Source organism: Pristiophorus japonicus, chromosome 12, assembly GCF_044704955.1.
Source record: "Pristiophorus japonicus isolate sPriJap1 chromosome 12, sPriJap1.hap1, whole genome shotgun sequence".
NCBI lineage: Eukaryota > Metazoa > Chordata > Chondrichthyes > Pristiophoridae > Pristiophorus > Pristiophorus japonicus.
The window spans coordinates 56338598-56354223 of record NC_091988.1 but is presented as its reverse complement, the minus strand read 5'-3'; the positions used below and the strand labels follow the sequence as shown (position 1 = coordinate 56354223).

The 15626-nt window shown below is 41.8% G+C and overlaps 1 protein-coding gene across 1 annotated transcript in view; it reads right to left on the bottom strand.

Moving 5' to 3' along the window:
- The window catches only part of celsr3 (cadherin, EGF LAG seven-pass G-type receptor 3), a 325097-nt gene that overhangs the window by 49891 nt on the left and 259580 nt on the right, over positions 1-15626 (bottom strand). The window contains exons 25-27 of the mRNA XM_070894776.1: positions 13064-13238; positions 10163-10275; positions 9511-9590 (exon numbers count right to left, since the gene is read on the bottom strand). Coding sequence (XP_070750877.1) covers positions 9511-9590; positions 10163-10275; positions 13064-13238 — 368 coding nt within the window. The remainder of the gene's footprint in view (positions 1-9510; positions 9591-10162; positions 10276-13063; positions 13239-15626) is intronic.

Here is a 15626-nt window from a genome sequence, read left to right as displayed (position 1 = left end):
GGTGTTCAGCAAGATAGTGAAGGAAAGAAAGAAGGTGGGTGACAGTATTGGTTAAAGAGAATGTTAGAGTGCTGGAGAGAGGTGATGTCCTGGAGAGGTCAAGGACAGATTCTATTAGATTAAGAGTTAAGAAAGAATAGAGGTGCCATTACACTACTAGTTGTATTCTATAGACTGCCAACTATTGCGAAAGATAGAGGAGCAAATTTGCAGAGAAATTACGGAGAGGTGCAAGAACTATAGCGTGGTGATAATGGGAGACTTCAACTATCCTAATATAGACTGGGATTGTAATAGTGTAAAGGGCAGAGCGGGGAAAGAATTTCTGAAATATGTTCAGGAGAACTTTCTTGATCAGTATGTTTCTGGCCCAGCAATGAAGGAGGCATTGTTGGATCTGGTTCTGGGGAATGAGGTGGGACAAGTGGAGCAATTGTCAACAGAGGAACATTTAGGGAACAGTGATCATAGGTCATCATAAGGTTTAGATTAGCTCTCGAAAAGGACAGGGAGCAATCTGGAGTAAAAATACTTAATTGGAAGAAGGCCAATTTCAGTGGGTTGAGAATGATCTGGCCCGGGTAAACTGGAGTGAAAGATTGACAGGCAAAGTGTAATAGAGCAATGGACTGACTTTAAAGAGGAGATGGTTTGGGTACAGTTGAGGTACATTCCCACAAAGGGGAAAGATAGTCAGAGATCCCTGGATGATGAAAAAGATAAGAAAGTAAGATGAAGCAAAAAAAAAGAACATACATCAGATGTCAGGTTGAGAATACAAATGAGAATCAGGCTGAATATAGAAAGCTCAGAGAGGAAGTGAAAAAGAAAATAATAGAAGGAAAGAGAGAGTATGAGAATACATTGGCAGCTAACATAAAAGAGAATTCAAAAGTCTTCTATAGGAATATAAATAGTAAACGGGTAGCAAAAGGAGGGTGGGCCGATTGGGGACCAAAAAGGAGACCTACGCATGGAGGAAGAGGGCATGGCTGAGGTACTAAATGAGTACTTTGCATCTGACTTCAGTAAGGAAGATGATGCTGCCAAAGTCAATAGGGCTAAAATTCCGGCCTTGCCGGGTCAATACAAAGTGTGCACAGACCCGGCGGGGCCTCACAAAAGCCGTTTTTCGGGGCGCAATGCGCATGCGCCAAAAAACGGCTTTTCCAATCAGTCAAGATTTCTCGTGACAGATCCTCCTCATCCCTGGGAGAAGGACATTCGCGCAGCAGAGATTAGGCTATTTGCCCATCTCTTGCCCAGCGAATGCCCTTCAAACTTTTACATCTGGTAAAAGCAGGCACATAGCCTACTTTTACCAGCGTAAGAGTTTTAAAACATATAAAAATTAAATTTAAATACACATTTTTATAGTAAAAATCCTGTCCATTGGTAATTTTATTTTGAACACTATTAAAACACATTAAAAAAAATTCCAAAAAATATTTTCTTTTTCTAAAACATTTAATTACATTTAATTTCAATTAATTTTAAATATGTGAGGTGTTTTATTTATTTATTATGCTGTGTTTGGGTGTTTTAGGGGTTTTTCTCATTGATAGTAATGGGAATCCGGACAAACGGAGTTCCCATTATTATCAATGAGAATACTGCATCGTGATTAGTGGTCCAGGCCCATGTGACTCCAGCTTCTCCGTACATACCTCAAAGACAGGTCCCCATTGCTGTGCAGTGAATCTAGGCCTCCGACCGGGATCCTACGTTTCTCCAAGACCAACAGGTAGATTCATAGATTTTTTTCAGGTCGGAGGCGTTCGTACAAAGGAAGCCTCCAACCTCAATTTTAGGGCCATAACTTCCCTCAGCATCCCAGGATGCATCCCATCCACTCCTGGTAACTTATTTACTTTAAGTACAGAGATACTGGATGGGATAAAAATTGATAGAGGTACTAGAAAGGCTGGCTGTACTTAAAGTAAATAAGTCACCAGGACTGGATGGGATGCATGAGATGCTGAGGGAAGTTAAGGTGGAAATTGCTCAGGTACTGGCCATAATCTTCCAATCCTGGAGAATAGTTAGAGAGAAACTGTTCCCATTGGCAGAAGCGAGAATCAGAGGACACAGATTTAAGGTGATTGGCAAAAGAACCAAAGGCGACATGAGGAAAAACCTTTTTACGCAGTGAGTAGTTAGAATCTGGAATGCACTGCCTGAAAGGGTGGTGGAGGCAGACTCAATCGTGGCTTTCAAAAAGGAATTGGATAAGTACCTGAAGGAAAGAAATTTGCAGGGCTACGGGGAAAGGACGGGGGAGTGGGACTAGCTGAGAGAGCCGGCTCAGGCTCGAATGACCTCCTTCTGTGCTGTAACCATTCTATAATTCTATAAGAAATACAAGGATAAGTAAGACAATGTTGCGTAGGTTTTGAGGTTTCAAATGCCAGGAGAGGGGAGCTGTGGCTTGAACATCCCCACTACAGAGAACAATAAACCATGGTGATGATTTTGCACTGAACAGGTTAAAAAAAAATTGAGAGATTCATCGCCATAAAATCCTGGAAGGTTGACAGGCATAGCCCTATCATGGGCAACAAGGAAAACAGGCACATTCTAAGATGGCAGCCAGAAACCTCGGAGTTTGAAGCTCCAGCTCCCATTCAAGGTCCAGATGGGTGAGTTTCATCATCTGCACTTGCAGATGCAGCATAATGTGATAGGCAGATGTGGCCAAAGAGAAAGATCACAGAATGCACATCTTAAAGAAGACTTTTGGCCCACACCCTCAAACTCTCCCTGCTGCAGACATTGTCCACAATAAATTATACATAAAATTAACAATTCTTTTTGGAGCATTACTGAGATTTTTTGATATCCTAGTTTGTTCATCTCTACCAATAATCCATCACTGTCACAATAAATGGCAGATTGGTAGAAACACAAGAAAAATAAACAAAAGAGAAATAAAAATGAAGGACAGAACAGATTTGGGTTAATGCAGGCAGAATAACAAGCAAACACACACAGACAGATTCACACTGAACTAAACTCAATGAGAGAAAATCATCAAATCAACACAAAGCTCAAGTGACATAAATGGAAGAAGACAACTGAGCATTCATTAAAAACATATGAGTGAATAACCTTTTGCATTGTTTCCTTATATAGCTCTTAATGACATCGATGACTTGGTTTATACAAAAAGCAGAGTTATTTGGCAGCTCATGGGTTTAAAATAATATTCCCCACCGCACTAGACTCCTAGGATGGGAAATTGCCCCTTTCTTTAAGGCCCATTACTGCCTCTAAGAGGCGGTAACAGGGCGGTAAGGCCTTTCCGACCGGGGGCAGGCCCGATCCATCCGCAATTGCTTTCGGGCCAGGGGCAGCGTGAACGGGTTTCTGCTGCACCCGGTGTTTCCGTGCCAGCCACTTTTCCGCCCCACAGGAGCGCGACCACCGCCTGTTGGTTCCCCCAACAGCTTTTCGCAGCGGGAAGCTGCGAGTGGCTGAGCGGTACGGGCGCCTTTAAAGGGGAAGGCGCACTGCCACGGCCACCATTTTATTTTAATTGTCGGCCTTCTCCCGAGTGGGTCCGACAATGGCTGACGCTGGTTCGGCCGCGCTGCCAACTAGCAGCCTTGCACCCTCTCTTGGGTGCTGGGCCATTGGCCCAGCCGATCCCTTCCCTGGCGGCACAGTAGGCTCCAACGTAGGCCTCACAGTGTCCCTCACTTTTAGTGAGCCGCCTGCTCAAACAACGCCCCAAAGAATTTTTGGGTTCTTCTCTCTGACTCCCGCCGGATGGTAAATTTACGAATAAATCGAAGTGCCCTCCCCAATTTCCCGCTGAGGCCAATTTTAATGTAATGGATGCCTTGCTGTTGAAGAATGCTTCTAGTTTTAACTCCTTTGATAAAGTTGCAGGCTCAAGTTCTGGCCATTGGGAAATGATCGCTGAACATTTTTCTTTTGCTTCCTGATAATTATTTTTTTGGAATCCCTGTTGCGGTGTGGAGGCCCCGACCTGCGAGAGACCATCAGCGGCAGGCCGGGGCCATAAAAGGAGTGGCGACCATGAGCGGCGTGGAAGCATGCCACCTCAGGGAGCAGCGCCAGCTGGTGCAGGAGGGCAAAGGCAGCGAAGAATGATGTCATCAAGGTCCAGTTCGGTGATCGGAGTGTGGGCAGATATAGCAGGAGCGGCGTGATTGGGACGAAGGAGTGGCAAGAGATTGTAGAGGGATGTGATCAGGACCCAGGGGCAGCGTGAGGTCAGGGCCCAGAAGAGGCGAGGGCCCAGGGGCCGCATGGGCCAGCCCACACTGCGATATGTGTGCGCAATAGATCCATGCAGCAGAGCTGGTCCCCAGTCGTCTTGGGTAATCCTTGCCACTGGACCAAGACCTAGCTCTGTCAAGCCCATGTGGTGGCTGGTGTGCAACGGCCACCACATGTTAAAAAAAAAAATCCACGCACATCCATCTTCCACCCTTCAGGATGTAGTTCGGGTCCTTCATTGAAACACCTGGCGTGGAAGTAAATTATTCTCGTTTCGAGGGACTGTCTATGATGATGATGGGTTTCTGACGTCTGTGTATTTTATTTGAAGCATGTCAAACATATTTAATTTTGAAATGAAAAATAAATATGCCACAGTGGTCAGGAAGGGGGCAAGGGAATGGAGTTTGTGGCAGAGGTTGATGATGAAACTCCCTTTCTTTTGATTTTTAAGCAAAAGGAGGTAATTTGCTGTACTTGTGCTCCCAGTGCAGAGCATTGCACATATCAGAATATCTTGTTGGGACAGCATGCCCAATTTTTCCATCCATTAAAATGCACACTTGCAGTGGACAATGTCTGTGCTGGGAATGCAAAAGCAGAAACTTTCTCCTAGTTTCTTGATATCTCTCCAGTCTAAACAAACAGCAATCACCTCTCAGCTTTGATGGTCCTTCAGACCTGATTTGTCTATTGACATTCTCCGTCCCATTATTTCCTCTGATCTTTAATGGAACTTCTGCATCTTCTCCATTGCTAAAGCTACTAAGAAAGTTGGTTTCCCTTCGCTCTTTCCTTTCTCATAAACTCTAACAACAACTTTCATTTATATAGCCTCGCCCTATCTCTGTAACTTCTTCAAGTTCTACAACCCTTAAAGAATGCTGCGTCCCTCCAACTGTAGCCTCTTGTGCCTTCCCTTATCTGGGCCTGAAGCTCTGTAATTTCCTCCTCAAACTTCTCCGCCTTCTCAATCTCTCTTCTTTAAGACCCTCCTTTAAACCTACCTCTATGACCAAGCTTTTAGTCATCCCCCCTCCTTTGGGTCAATATCAATTTGTGTGTGATTACCCTCCTTTAAAACTCCTTGGGACTTTTCCCTACATTAAAAGGGGCTATATAAATGCAAGTTGCTGTTAGAGTTTATGAGGAAGGAAAGATCGAGGGCAGCATGTAAATGAGAACTAGGAGAGGGCCAAGGATCGATCCTTGGGGATTTCAGAGGTAACGATGCGGAGGCAGGAAGAGAAGCCATTGCAGGAAGTTCTTTGGCTATAACTGAAATTGCAAGAGGGAACCAGACAAAGCTCAAGTCTGTCCAAGGCCTAAAAACTGCTCTCGTATCTTGGGTAGTTTGTTTAATACTTCTCACAGACTCCTGGATAGGACATATAAATGAACTTCCTTTTATACAGTGCTTTATCTCATCTCTTAGGGTATCACAAAGTGCTTCACTGGAAAAAAGCTTGTTTTGAGAGATTATCCATCTCTCATCTATGGTTCCCAATCTTTCTCTTGTTTCTTCTCATTTCATTAACACCATTATTGTCATTGCTCTTCTGAACTTTCTTTTTCTGGTACTTCTTAGCTTTAGATCCATTATTATACACATTTCTCCTTCCTACATTTCCCTATGTTGAAATCAAGACGCAGTGCATTGTCTCCCATCCTGCTCTAAATCATCTTTCCCAGGACCTCTAAACATTTGTCTCAGGGAAAAAGGGTTGGGACTTTACTCAGTGCATCATAGAAACATAGAAAATAGGTGCAGGAGTAGGCCATTCGGCCCTTCGAGTCTGCACCACCATTCAATAAGATCATGACTGATCATTCATCTCAGTATCCCTTTCCTGCTTTCTCTCCATACCCCTTGATCCCTTTAGCTATAAGGGCCATATCTAACTCCCTCTTGAATATATCCAATGAACTGGCATCAACAACTTGCTGTGGTAGGGAATTCCACAGGTTAACAACTCTCTGAGTGAAGAAATTTCTCCTCATATCAGTCCTAAATGGCTTACCCCTTATCCTTAGACTGTGTCCCCTGGTTCTGAACATCGGGGACATTCTTTCTGCATCTAACCTGTCCAGTCCCGTCAGAATTTTAAATGGTTCTATGAAATCCCCTCTCATCCTTCTAAACTCCAGTGAATAAAGGCCCAGTCGATCAGGTCTCTCCTCATATGTCAGTCCAACCATCCCGGGAATCAGTCTGGTGAACTTTCGCTGCACACCCTCAATAGCAAGAACGCCCTTCCTCAGATTAGGAGACCAAAACTGAACACAATATTCCAGTTGAGGCCTCAGCAAGGTCCTGTACAACTGCTCCGATACTCAAATCCCCTAGCTATGAAGGCCAACATACCATTTGCCTTCTTCACCACCTGCTGTACCTGCATGCCAAACTTTCAATGACTGATGTACCATGACACCCAGGTCTCTTTGCACCTCTCCTTTTACTAATCTGCCGCCATTCAGATTATATTCTGCCTTTGTGTTTTTGCCCCCAAAGTGGAACACCTCACATTTATCCACATTATATTGCATCTGCCATGCATTTGCCCATTCACCTAACCTGTCCAAGTCACTCTGCAGCCTCTTAGCGTCCTCCTCACAGTTCACACCGCCACCCAGTTTAGTGTCATCTGCAAACTTGGAGATATTACACTCAATTCTTTCATCCAAATCATTAATGTATATTGTAAATAGCTGGGATCCCAGCACTGAGCCTTGCGGTACCCCACTAGTCACTGCCTGCCATTCTGAAAAGGATCTGTTTATTCCCACTCTCTGCTTCCTGTCTGCCAACCAGTTCTCTATCCACGTCAGTACATTACCCCCAATAGCATGTGCTTTAATTTTGCACACTAATCTCTTGTTTGGAACCTTGTCAAAAGCCTTTTGAAAGTCCAAATATACCACATCCACTGGTTCTCCCTTGTCCACTCTACTAGTTACATCCTCAAAGAATTCCAGAAGATTTGTCAAGCATGATTTCCCTTTCATAAATCCATGCTGGCTTGGACTGATCCTATCACTGCTTTCCAAATGCGCTGCTATTTCATCTTTAATAATTGATACCAACATTTTCCTCACTACTGATGTCAGGTTAACCGATCTCTAATTACCCGTTTTCTCTCTCCCTCCTTTTTTTTAAAATTGGGGTTACATTAGCTACCCTCCAGTCCATAGGAACTGATCCAGAGTCGATAGACTGTTGGAAAATGATCACCAATGCATCCACTATTTCTAGGGCCAGTTCCCCAAGTACTCTGGGGTGCAGACTATCAGGCCCCAGGGATTTATCGGCCTTCAATCCCATCAATTTCCTTAACACAATTTCCCGCCTAATAAGGATATCCTTCAGTTCCTCCTTCTCACTAGACCCTCGGTCCTCTAGTACTTCCGGAAGGTTATTTGTGTCTTCCTTCGTGAAGACAGAACCAAAGTATTTGTTCAGCTGGTCTGCCATTTCTTTGTTCCCCATTATAAATTCACCTGAATCTGACTGCAAGGGTCCTACGTTTGTCTTCACTAATCTTTTTCTCTTCACATATCTATAGAAGCTTTTGCAGTCAGTTTTTATGTTCCCGGCAAGCTTCCTCTCATACTCTATTTTCTCCCTCCTAATTAAACCCTTTGTCATCCTCTGCTGAATTCTAAATTTCTCCCCTAAATTTCCGAACCCTAACCCTCAGGTTTGCTGCTTTTTCTGGACAATTTATATGCCTCTTCATTGGATTTAACACTATCCTTAATTTCCCTTGTTAGCCACGGTTGAGCCACCTTCCCCATTTTATTTTTACTTCAGACAGGGATGTACAATTGTTGAAGCTCATCCATGTGATCTTTAAATGTTTGCCATTGTCTATCCACCGCCAACCCTTTCAGTATCATTTGCCAGTCTATTCTAGCCAATTCATGTCTCATACCATCAAAGTTACCTTTCCTTAAGTTCAGGACCCTAGTCTCTGAATTAACTGTGTCACTCTCCATCTTAATAAAGAATTCTACCATATTATGGTCACTCTTCCCCAAGGGGCCTCCCACAACAAGATTGCTAATTATTCCTTTCTCATTACACATCACCCAGTCTAGGATGGCCAGCCCTCTAGTTGGTTCCTCGACATATTGGTCCAGAAAACCTTCCCTAATACACTCCAGGAAATCCTCCTCCACCGCATTGCTACCAGTTTGGTTAGCCCAATCTATGTGAAGATTAAAGTCGCCCATGATAACTGCTGTACTTTATTGCACGCATCCCTAATTTCTTGTTTGATGCTGTCCCCAACCTCACTACTATTGTTTGGTGGTCTGTACACAACTCCCACTAGCGTTTTCTACTCTTTGGTATGCTGCAGCTCCACCCATACAGATTCCACATCATCTAAGCTAATGTCCTTCCTTACTATTGTGGTAATTTCCTCTTTAACCAGCAACATTACCCCACCTTCTTTTCCTTTCTGTCTATCCTTCCTGAATGTTGAATACCCCTGGATGTTGAGTTCCCAGCCTTGGTCACCCTGGAGCCATGTCTCCGTGATGCCAATTATATCATATGCGTGTCAGTGAGTGGTAAAATATTGGCACCAATATGTTACTGTTCTAATCTGCTTCATCATGCAAACTGTCTCCCTAAAGCAAAAGCAAAATACTGCAGATGCTGGAATCTGAAATAAAAACCGAAAATGCTGGAAATCTCAGCAGGTCACGCAGCATCTGTGGAGAGAAACAGAGTTAACGTTTCAGGTCTTCAAAGATGTTGCGTGACCTGCTGAGATTCACATCTACAGCACAGCAATATGAAGAATGCATTTTAACAATTATTACCTACTCAGCTTTGATCAACTCTTCCTTTCCCGCACAATTAAATCCCTTTGATTCAATTGAGAGCATTTACATATCTCCCCAAGGAGTCTAAAAGTGACTTCACGATGGTACTGTTGCAAAGCAATCCATATATTTTTGTTTCACATGACAGCAAAAAACACAAGATCCTCAACAACAACATTATCTTGTGCTAGAAGACTGGCAAAGTTTGTTTCATCCAAAAAAAGATTTAGGAGTAATGTTCACATTTCGAAATGCTCAGGGTGGAAGGCCTGCTTGAACAGTACACTTGTTTCATCATATAACACAATTCTAAGCAAACGAATAAATATCAACTTGAGAAAATAATGGAAACATCAATAGTAAATCTAAAAACACTGGCAGAAAATGCCAACAATGTTAGTTATTTTACATTACTGTACTTTGACTACTCACAGTATTGATTTTCTCTTGGCTTCCTTCTGTGTTGGGGCACAGGACATTCTTGCTACCAACAAGGACATCACAATGTTCATCTAAAAAGCAGCAAATATCTAAGTGAAACTTTAAAACAAAGCTCAGGTTTCAAATAGGAGTCCAAAAAGCAACAGCAGAATATGACTTTTACACCAGGTTATAACGACAATGATATCTCATGGAGGGTGGAGGGGTAGATTTGGAATCAGGGCTAAAAACGAACCAAAGCCAAAAGAAAAAAATAATAAATAGAATTTTCTTGCATCCATACTCAAATAATGCAGAAACTAAATGAGGTTCTTGATAAGATAAAATATTAAAGTTCATATTGTCACAGGGAATTTTGACAGCCAGTTTCAGTTCATCTGTAGTCTCGAAAGTTTGCATCAACAACCTGCTGTTTGGGTTAGGCTCTTATTGAATATGGGAATCCTCAGAAGGAAGGGTGGTGAGAGAGAAAGAATGCGGGCAAGTCGCAGAAATCAGACAGACACAGCGAAGTAAAAGTTTAATGAAAATTTAATGAAGCATGAATATCATGCTACAATTATAATCTTAATATTTTGTGGAAGGCACATAGCTCTAATACTCACTTTAGAAATATTCTTGACTAATCAGGAATAATATTTACCATAATAACAACAGCAATTGGTCCAGCAAAGCTCCAGATCAGCTTATCATGTACAGAGATCCAGCAGAAATCAGGATTCCCATAACCCTCTGGATCCAGACCAACTGCAAGACCTGGAAAATACATATTAGTGATAGTTTGAGAAATAGAAAATATATTGAGTTTCAAATTTTCTCAGACAGAAATCTATAAGAGCCCCTACAGAAAGAGATGGGTGTGGGGGAATAAAAACCAGGTCAAACTAGGCTGTTCTTATGTGCCTCCTAGTGCAAATAGTTTCTCTTCTTAACTGGACAATGAGTACATCATGTGATTTAGGAGGGGCAACAACTCTAAAATGGAGAAACTAATTTAAAAAATGGGAAAGGGTGTGCCTTCTTTGTAAGTGAACGTAGAAACACAAAGCCAACCATATCTGGGATTCTCAGAACTCAAGAGTCCTGCAGGCAGCTGAAATACAAAACAGTACACGACAATTCAGGGATTCTGAAATTTGTCGTGGCAGCATTAAAATTCCCAAACAAGGACCCGGAATTTGGGGTCGGAGGCGTACCTCCGGACTAGCTTCTGACCCGATAAAAAAAATCCGCACTTACCTTCAGGCTCGGGACCCGGGCTTCGGAGACTTCAGGTCCGGAGCCTGCAGGCATCCGCCTGCGTAAAGGCCCATAGATCCCAATGGTTCGGAAGCGTCACAGGGATCACATGGGCCAGGTCCTCAAATCAGAAAGGAGGTTTCCTAATATGCTTATGAGGATTCCATTTACGAACAGAATCCCCAGAAGCATACAAGAAATCCCCAAATAATTAAATTATTTATACAACTGTAATAAAATAAGAATAAAGTAAAATGTTTCCATTTTCAAATTGAATTAAAAGTTCCTTCAATAAAGCATATGCGATAAAAATTTTATTTTTTGAAAAATAATTTGAAATATTTTAATCTGGGTCAGAATTTACATGAACTAATTTTAAATGTTTCTGCATGATTTTTTTATTTTAAAATTTTTAATTTAAGATTTATATTAGCCCATACGCTGGTGAAAGCAGGCTCTATACCTGCTTTTACCAGGCATAAGGGGTTAGTGGGCATTTGTCGGCCAGTAGTGATTTTTGGGTCGGTGCGGATGATCTGTCAGGGCGAACCATGACAGATCGCAAGTTCCAGGTATTTGCACGAGGAAAGCTGGAACTTGCGGGGCCTTTCTGATGGTTTATAACGGCGTACGCTGTGTGTATGCTGTCATCGAGAGTGCAAAATCCAGGCCAGGATGTCTATGATTCCCGAATTTAGGGCACCTGGCTTATACAAAGGCCTTTCACTCTGAACACTGTACGAGCACAAACTCAAATGCACTTCAAGCTGTGACGATGTTACAGGGTGGAAATAATGCCTAAAATGGCAAAACTACCTTTAGTAATGAAAGAGTTCTACAGTTTGAGTTTGCCCTCTGCGGGTTGAAGAGATGAATCACTAATGATTTGCAAACACAAGCAGGTGTGAGGTGTGAGAATTCAGGTACTTGGTTCAATCTTAATTTCATGAGAATAACAATGAAGCAGAATGTTGTGCCAGCTATGTAGCACATAAGCACTTGATTCAAACAAAAGTCAACCAAGTTGTTGAGTTTTGTCAGCTCTCTTCCATGCCTCTAGATGCATCATTACATAGAAATAATGCTTCCTATTTGTACTCACAGGGAATGCAGGGGAAGAGACAGAGACAGAACACAGACTGGATTATATCACTGAGCAAAGATGGTGATGGTAGGGTCAAGACCATTAGCTGGAGGAAGATACATGGAGGCTGGTGGCAAAAATGTGACTGTGTTAGTGCTAACTCAACTACAAGTGTACATTCTAATCCTCTATCCCCCTATCCTTTCATAATCTTATTTTTCAATATTTATTCACTGTATTTGTCTCAAATTATGCATCCTATGTTCTAATAACCATCTTTGTGATAAAAGTTCTTTCAACCTCTCCTTTCATTCTTCGAGTGATAATCTTTAGTCTATGCCCCTTATCAAATTTACAATAGAGAGCAATCTTTCACTATTTACTCTCTCAAAATTTTTCAGAATTGTGAAAACATCTAATAGAACTTCTCTTAATCTTCTCGGTTAGCAAAAAAAGCCCCACTTTTCAATCCTTTCTTCATAATTATAACCTCTCATCCCTGGTATAATCTAGAGAATCGTGGCTGTACTGAGTATTCTTATAATGAGGTGCTGAAAACTGTGCACAATACTCCCAACTGTGGCCTAACCAATGTATTGTACAAATTCAACATCACTTCCTTATTTCATATTCAATATCTGTATGCATAAATCCCACAATTGCATTTGCCTTTTCTACCTGAACTGCTACCTTTAAAAATCTATGCTATCTGTCAGCCCACAGTGCTTATGAACCAAAGTGTGGCACAGTGTTGCATTGTTTAGAGGTTAATGGCTTACCCTCGTCATTTATAATTAGCTCACCTCTCCTAGATTTCGGATAGTGGGCCGATATTTGCTGGTGTCTGCCCTTTGGGCATCTCCACCACTAACCCCGGCAGGCGATATAGAGCTCAGGGGAGGTTGCCCAATTTAGATATTCCCAGAGGGTGCCTGCGCCAGTTTTATAAAAATAATCTGTCATAACTGTGCTTTATAAATACAAGAAAAAGATATCTGAAAACATGCTGGTATTGGAGGATACATCACATCAAAGAATTGGAGTTGTATAATCAACGACACAACACTGTTGAGTGAGTAAATTCCTCCCTTTTGCCCACTGTGCACCAAACATCTACAGGAAAAGACATAAAAAAGCTACATAGTACTAGACAGGCACGAACTGCCCATTTCCATTGTACATTTATACCAGCCTATCATTGAATGCACTACTGATGCCAACCTGTGATGATGGCGGGCACTCCCCAGCCAATGGCATAGTAGAACCTCATGGCACCATAGTTGATGTTCCTAGCTTCAGTTTGCATCCGGTAGATGTGAAGCCCTTCCACAAAGATCCAGGCAAAGGTTGCCATGAAAAAGTAGTGCAGCAAGATGGCAATCACAGTGCAGAGAAACTGTGGGAAAGAAATTCTGACAGTTAATACAGATCATGTATTAATATGATCACATGTTGGTTAAAAAAAGAGATAACTTTGCACAATATAACTCAATTTTAGTATTATAAAGAAATCCCACCTTTTATAGATTTATATCACCCGTGAACTTGGGATATAAATCATGCACCGGTGCTTTCTTTACACTCAGTTGCTCGATGCAAGAGTTGCAGGAGTGACCTAGACAGATGCAAACTGTACACCGGTTCTCACTGTATTTCTTTCATGCTTCTTCCTATGTGCTCAAGACTCCCACTGCTTAACAGTGGGAAAATTCCACAAACAAAAATGTTATTTCTAAGAATAAAAGTTTCAATTCTACAGAGCAAACGTTTGGCCATTTGTTGAAGGCAGCAATTCAATCTTTGGGGCTCTGCTGACAAATTGCTCAGGAGAGCGAGTGATGCCATCAGACCTGCTCGATTGAGTTGCTGCTCTGTAACTCCATGCCTGCCATATCTTATCCTCCATATAACTCCTTCCTAGCCATCTCTGTTTCTTTTAGCAACTTTCAGACAGCACTGTCTTAACTTCTACACAGGTCACTCACACCTACAATCTTCTATGAATGGCAACTCCACAAAGAGTGATTCTAGTCTTTTATTTGTATTGCATAACTTAGATGAAGGAACAAGACCTGAGTGCTAGATACCACGAAGGCAGATATGAATAGGAGACGAGAGGAGGAGGAAAAAAAAGACAGTGGTTAGTTGATGCAAAGCTTGGATTTTAAGAGCCTGTCATTTTCAGGAGGAAGGGATAATATATAATAATTACCTGCTTCTAATACATATGATATTTGCTGGAAAGCACTTAAAACAGATGGTCGCTACTAATGGCTCCTTTCCTATACAGGAACACTGCTATATTTGTGCAGAGACTGTAATGTGAATAAAATACAGATGTTACAACTGTCCACATCTCTCAATAGAACACTGATTGTTGTGGGAGGTATATCAGGATTGATGAACCCAGCTTGCCAGAATTATCCTAGCATTGAATAGATATTATTCTTGGATAAACCTAAAGTGTAAAAACAAGTGTCAGGTATGTAAATTGGATATTGAATACATGCGCCTGGCAAAAAACTCTAAATGTGCCGTGGTTCTCATTAAGGATCTATGAAAAATCTGGACCATTATTACACTTGAATCATTCCACCTCCGTGTAATATGAAGAGGCTTTCCATTCGCTCTTTCCGGTTTTGTCTAAGCAAATAAGTAGTTCTGTGAGAGTGCAATGAAAGCTTCAACTTGGCCGCCTTAAGGATTCGATCACTTCTTAAATAATGCGATGATGCATCAAATTATCTAGACATCTGAACACTGAGAGTGAGTTTCAGTCCATATTGTGCTCCCGAACAAGGCTTTATTTTTTCTAGATCATGACATTTTACTGCTCAGTCTTATGGAAGTGGCAAGGGTTCCAACTTTGCAGGGTGTGACCTTATTGGTAGAAAAACATTATATATTGTCTTTTTTTTCTTGCGTTTATATAGTGCCTTAGCCTTAATACCCCTTAGGATATACTAAAGCACTTTACAAACGGCTTACTTTGGAAATACTATTATACAGGCAAACGCTGCAGCCAATATAAGCACAGCAAGATCACACAAACAGCAAATGGGAATAAATAACCAGAAAATTGTTTTTGGTGCAGTTGATTGAGGAATGACTGTTGGGTCAGGACATTGGAAGAATTCAGTGATCTTTGCAATTTGTCCATGGGGTCTTTTACGTCCACCTGAGCAGCCAGACGGGGTCTCAGTATACTGGCTCAATTAAAAGACAGCGCCTGACAATGCACCATTCACACAATACCACACAGGAATGTCAACCCAGATTATGTGAAGTCCATAATGTAGCTTTACTGTGATATTTCGTGCCTGTATTAAATGCAGGATATGACACCAGTGCAGTACTTATTTTAATTTGTCAGTACATTATAGCCATGATACCCAAGTGCTGTAATTATGAGGATATTGTTGTGGTCTTCTTACGGAATGGAATAAATTCAGTAATTACTGCAAAGGTCTTTGAATTTAAAAACAATTGGGATGCCTGTGTGGGTAAGTGGATTGGCATTGCTGAATGAACAGAGTGCCATACAAGAACAGCGGGTAAGCCTGATTGTGTTGAATAATTTGAACTTCCATATACACTTATAATGGACTGGCTGCACCTGGATATTTTGACTATGATACATAGCTGTCCAATTTGTCCCTCAAAGCACAGCTAACACAGAAAATTAAACTTGAGCACTGGGAGCAGCTATAACCCACAAAGGTACTGGCTGCAGTCACCTGACTGCATTGGCTGTGGCTGTAGCATGGCACACGGTTGATACTCT